General features: G+C 52.6%; 1 protein-coding gene across 2 annotated transcripts; it reads right to left on the bottom strand.

Moving 5' to 3' along the window:
• Positions 1-526: 526 nt before the first annotated feature.
• Positions 527-4,374, bottom strand: LSMEM2 (leucine rich single-pass membrane protein 2). 2 transcript variants are annotated; one of them, XM_059076850.2, is made up of 4 exons: positions 3,772-4,374; positions 1,053-1,154; positions 782-958; positions 527-660 (listed from the first exon to the last, which is right to left on the bottom strand). In XM_059076850.2, exons 1-4 carry the CDS (start codon positions 3,791-3,793, stop codon positions 527-529), a joined length of 435 nt encoding a protein of 144 aa, XP_058932833.1. In that variant the 5' UTR covers positions 3,794-4,374. The 2 variants fall into 2 exon arrangements, with proteins under 2 accessions (XP_058932833.1, XP_058932832.1); XM_059076849.2 differs by lacking the exon at positions 3,772-4,374 and having other exon boundaries at positions 1,053-3,109.
• Between the last annotated feature and the right edge of the window lie 1,132 nt (positions 4,375-5,506).

Consider the following 5,506-nt stretch of genomic DNA (forward strand, 5'->3'; position numbering starts at 1 on the left):
GCCCTGGCTTCTCGGTGTTTCTGCCTGCCCTCCCTATCCACCAACCTGGGCTTGGGCCCAGCTGGGCCTCCCTATCTCCATCTCACCTTTGCCCTCCAAAATAATCTCTCCCCAGGGGCCCTCCTCCCCCTACTCAGAGCCCAGCCTCTCTTGAGAACTGAGGCTGGACCCCCAGTGGGAGGCCCAGCAGAGTTTGGGTGACCAGGGTGGGCAGCTATTTTTAGACTTCTGAACCTGCTATCTGAAGGAGGCCAGAGGGTGCTGACAGGCCCCAAGAGGAGCCAGGAGGCTGGTTTCGCTTCCTCTGACCTTGGGCCACACCAAGTGGGGCCCTGGCACCAGAAGGCTTGGCTAGGCCTAGCTTGAGAAGGCAAGAAAGGCAGGCAGCTGCGGGGTCAGATCAGGCTCTTATACGAAAACCTCACCAAGGAAGTAGTGTGGAGCAGTAGTGGGAGAGGGGAAAGCTACCAACGGCCACTTTATTCCCCCCTACACATACCCCCAGGCCCCAGGTCCAAGTGGCATCTCAACTGGGTGCTCGGGCCTCACTCGAGTTGAGCCTCCGCAGCTGGCTGAGGCTGGCGAGCCGGAGTTTGAGCAGCGTCTCCTCCTGCGTTTGCAGTGTGTGCGCCAGCACGCGTAGGGATTCACTCTGCAGCACTAAGACAGGTGGGCGGTAATGGGGGATTATCAGACCACATGCAACCCCACAACACCCGACCCTCCCAGCCCTTCGCTGCCTTGGTCTCTCCATTCCACTGGCTTCCTGCGCTCTCCTTACCACTCAGGTAGACGGCCAGGACAGCCAGCGCCAGGCAGGCGAGCACCAGCAGCGCAGGCAGCAGCAGGAAGCTGTGCACAGGGCTGCAGCCGGCCTGGGCGCACATCGATGGGGGCAGGACGCCCAGCAGCTCATCCCGTGGCTGCGCCTCCTCGGCCAGGTAGGGCCACAGTGAACCTGCAGGGCAAACGGGGCATCAGGAGGGCGGCAGGTGCACCTGCTTTCCTCCCTTTTCTCAGTCCATGGGTCCCACTCCCCTGCACCCTCTCACCTCCACTGTGTAGATCGCTGATGGACTCCACCCGGTGTAGGCGAACCTCCTGCACATGATTAGGAGCCAGTGGTGCCCTGTTCCTTGTCGGTGCCACGGTGTCTGTGGGGGCAGCGTGGGGCTGATTCAGCCAGCGGGTCATGCCCTGCCTTCTAGATGGCGTCCAACGGCAGCAGGGGCTCAGAAGAGGTAGAAGGGGCATTTGGCTCCTGATCCCCTAAAACCAACTCAGGAGTGACCCGTGATTTGGAAGCAAGACAACATGAAAACTGCGTATGCCTGTTTCACCCATAGTAGCAGAAGGTGCTGCTTGACTTACATTTGTTTCCTTCCAAGCTCCTCAGGGACTTTCAGGCATTCCTCTCTGCTTGCTCGTTTCTAGAGAATTTATCAGCCTGGAGAACTCAACCCACAGCCCACGAAGTGCATTCCTGCTTCTGCTCTCAGTTTTCCCTGCAGACCCTGTGCCTGGGGCCTTCTCCCCATCCCCAGCAGAAGCAGCCCTATTCTAGCCAGCTTTTGGCCTTTTGCTCCTGGCCTCAGCTCTGCCTCCTTTTACATACTAAGTGTGATTCTGCTGTGAACCCTGCTGTTCTCACTCAACATCATGAGAGGAGACCCGCAAACTGTTCCACTTGCCTTTGAGGTCTCCCCTCAGGTATCTCTTCGAGGCTGCCTGGGCATTTAGGTTGTTTCCAATCCCCTTCCTAAATTAATAACCCCTAGAAAAGGACATGCATCATTGAGCGTAAAGGCTTTCCCCCAATTTCCCAATAGTTATTAAGGATGGATTCCCAGAAGCAGAATTACTAGGTCAAACAGCAGGGACTTTTTCTTTTAAGCTATCATCACATTGTCTTCTGGAATAATTGTCCACAGCGTCCAAAAGAGTACAATATCGCCACCAACAGCCATCTCCATAGAAAAAAATTATGTACATAAGTGTGCACATATATATTTGCTAAGTTGGGAGATGAGAAAAGGCCTTTCTTGACCAATTTTATTGGGGGGTCTTTGCTTGGGGAGCCTGACCAATATCTGTGTGGCTTCCTAGTTCACAGCCTCTGCCCATTTAGTCACTGGGGCTGTGTACCATTCTTGTGATTTTAACTATTTTTGGACCCAGTGAAGTACTTATTTCGTGATTTCTAAAATTTATATTTTCTTCTGGTAGTGCTTCCCCCCCTTAAAGTCTTGGCCCCTTTGGGACTTCCCTGGTGGTCCAGTGGCTAAGACTCTGCGCTTCCAATGCAGGGGGCCCGGGTTCGATCCCTGGTCAGGGAACTATATCCCGCATGCCGCAACTAAGATCCGATGCAGCCAAATTGAAAAAAAAAAAATCTTGGCCCCTTAAGATCTCCAGATGCCTAGCTGGAAGCTAGATAACAAATTCAGGGGCATTGGCGGGATACCTCCTGATATACGCATGGGTGATTGGACTCTCTGGGTCTAACACTTTCAGAATAGTACCTTAACCTTCATGATTTGCTTGAAACTGACCTCTGACATGCTAAAAAACGTGTAAAACAAAAACCAGTGCTGTCTTGTCGTTATGTCTGGGTGGTGGTGGATTGGGGTTTGTATTAAATTCTGTGCACTTGGCTGTGTTTTTCCCACACTTTTAAATTGATCTTGGGTTCTTTCTGTTACCAGGAAGAACACATAGTAAATGTCATCCTTAAGACCCCTTCCCTGGTGATTCAGTGGTTAAGAATCCGCTTGCCAATGCAGGGGACACGGGTTCGAGCCCTGGTCTGGGAAGATCCCATATGCCGCGGAGCAGCTAAGCCCGTGCGCCACAACTACTGAGCCTGCGCTCTAGAGCCTGTGAGCCACAACTACTGAAGCCCGGGCGCTTAGAGCCCGTGCTCTGCAACGAGAAGCCGCCACAATGAGAAGCCCGTGCTCTGCAACGAAGAGTAGCCCCCGCTCACCGCAACTAGAGAAAGCCCACACACACGGCCAAAAATAAATAAATAAATATTCAAAAAAAAAAAAAAAAAAAAAGGAAAAGACCTCAAAAGGAAGCAAACACTCCCAGGGCCAGGCCCCTCCCATTCAGTATAAAATGTCAAAAATGTGATGGGGGAGTTGACCAGTTGGGCCAAGCCGGAGCCTTGGTGCAGCTGGTCCTGCATCCTGGCCAGCACTGTACCTGAAGCTTCCCAGGTCCCTGCTCTGGCCCCTCTGAGCCTCCATACTTCTTGCATGCAGTGAGTCAATTAGGAAAGTGGCCACCAAAGTCTTTAACTAGAAGTGAGTCCGGCCAGACCAAGGGACCCCAACCTTTAGTCAGTTGGGGCCACACAGGCCCACCCTGGAGGCCAGAAGCCTATCCACTCCCAGTCCCTGGGTCATGTGCCCAAATGCTTTGCAAAGCAACTGCCTGCCCCCAACCCCAGTGCCCTCCCTGAAGGAGGAGCTTAACTGGGCAGCCTGGCCAGCCCACACCCACTGGGCACAGCCTGTACTTGACCCTCCCCTGCCCCCAACCCCTCCCTGCTGTCCTCAGCAGGGGGTACAGGTATGTGGTGAGGAGGGTTCGGGGCATGGCAGGCCCTTCCTTCACGCATAGAGGGCCAGTCCCTTTACTTGAGCTAGGACACGGGGACTGATGATTAGTCAAGGAAGTGAGGTCAGCAGGAAAGGGGCCAGGTTTCTCCATGGTCCACAGGGTCACAGCATTGGGGCCTAACCCTCCCTTACAGTCATTTCCTACCTTCTTGGGACTCCTCCGGCATGGTGGGTGTTAGGCAGGCAGGGGGTCGATGAGAGTACCTAGTACCAGGACCAGATAGGGGCAGCAGTGGCTCCTCTGAGAGCCTGGGGAAGGCCGGGCCACCTCCCAACCTGGGCTGAAAATAGGCGTGAGCTCAGCACACTGGGCTATATTTAGAGGGGGCACCTCTCAGCCATGGGAAGGAGCAGAGTGACCCACATGGACCAGCCTAGACGATCTACCTGGTGATGGAGCCCAGGCAAGAGCACACCTCCAGTAGTGCATGTACCCTGGGAACCTTGCTACTCAAGTCTGCAGGGCCTTGGTGTCTTCATCCAGACAAGCCTCCTAAGGCTCACCTCCAGTGATGTCCCACATGGCAAGCCCATGCAAGGGAGACCTGTGCATCTCCCGACCCCACTCCCTGAAGACCCCTACCCACAGCGGGTTCATCTAGCAAATGCGGAACAAGCACCCACCACTGATCTGCTGGCATCACGAATTAGGAGTGATGGACAACTGGAGCCCAGTGCCCTGAGGGCTCTGAGAGCCCCCAAAGGGGACAGAGACACCCCCAATACCTGCAGGTACCCATGCTGGTCAGTGGAGGAACATAGGTTGAAGGCTGATACTTCTGTTACTAAGTACAACTTTGGGTAAAGGAATGCTCCCTTTCAGACCTCAGTTTTCTCATCTGTAAAGCAGGAATAACAATGGTTCCTACCTGCCACAGTGCACATGAGAAAGGAAATATAAGCACATGTCTGAAGCACTTAGCCCAATGCAAAGTTTTGAACCTCCTTCCTCTCTCCATAAGGGAATACACGTCACACAAGTTCATGTGAGGATGCATGGCACCTCCTGCCCTTAAGGAAGAGGGAGTGGTCCAGCTTAGGACCCACCCTCTTCTGTTGGACCCCTGTGCCCCTCCTTCCCAAATGGGACAAAGCAAGACAGTAGTCTGTACTTCTTAAACATATGGAATCCATCATTCTGCTGTATCCTCCTTGATAGTCCTCAAACTCAAGCTTGTTCCCACCCCAGGGCCTTTACACTGGCTGTTCCCACCTGGAATGTTCTTCCCTACATGTTCCCATGGCTGGGTCCTTTTCATTTAGCTCAAATGTCACCCCCTCAGTCAGGCCTTCTGCCCACATTCTTTTCTACGTCACGCAATTTTATTTTTTTCATAGCATTTAGCCCAGAAATTATATCATCCAAAATATACAGTTGACCCTTGAATAACTAGGGATTAGGGATCCCAACCCTCTGTGCAATGGAAAATCCACATATAACTTTACAGTTCACCCACCCTCTGTAACCAGGGTTCCGCATCTGCAGATTCAACGCACCGGGAATCCAGTAGTACAGTAGTACTATTTATAGAAAAAACACACGTGTAAGTGGATCCTGTACAGTTCAAGCTGGTGTTGTTCAAGGGTTAACTGTACTATGCATGTCAGTATCCCCAAAGGCCCTACAGAATCCACTCAGTCACATGGAAACCACCTTTAATCCTCACCACAGCATGCTTAAAATAAATAGGTTTTGAGACTTACAGGAAGGTGTCCAAGACCACACAGCAAGAACTAGTGAGACAGGGTGGGACCTGGCACCCTTTGCTGCAGTGCTTACACCTGGACAAACATCTCCTAGAGCAAAAGAAAACAAAGAAACCATAAGGGACTAAAAATAACTATGCACCTGCAACTGTGGCAAATTATGAAGAAGATAC

The sequence above is a fragment of the Kogia breviceps genome, chromosome 10 (genome assembly GCF_026419965.1).
Source record: "Kogia breviceps isolate mKogBre1 chromosome 10, mKogBre1 haplotype 1, whole genome shotgun sequence".
In the NCBI taxonomy this organism is placed as follows: domain Eukaryota; kingdom Metazoa; phylum Chordata; class Mammalia; order Artiodactyla; family Physeteridae; genus Kogia; species Kogia breviceps.

Coding starts and splice junctions, on each gene's coding strand:
- LSMEM2 (XM_059076849.2), bottom strand. CDS start 1,254: ATGCCCCTTCTACCTCTTCTGAGCCCCTGCTGCCGTTGGACGCCATCT. Junction 959..1,052: donor CAGCGATCTACACAGTGGAG/GTGAGAGGGTGC, acceptor TTTGCCCTGCAG/GTTCACTGTGGCCCTACCTG. Junction 661..781: donor CCTGGCCGTCTACCTGAGTG/GTAAGGAGAGCG, acceptor CACCTGTCTTAG/TGCTGCAGAGTGAATCCCTA.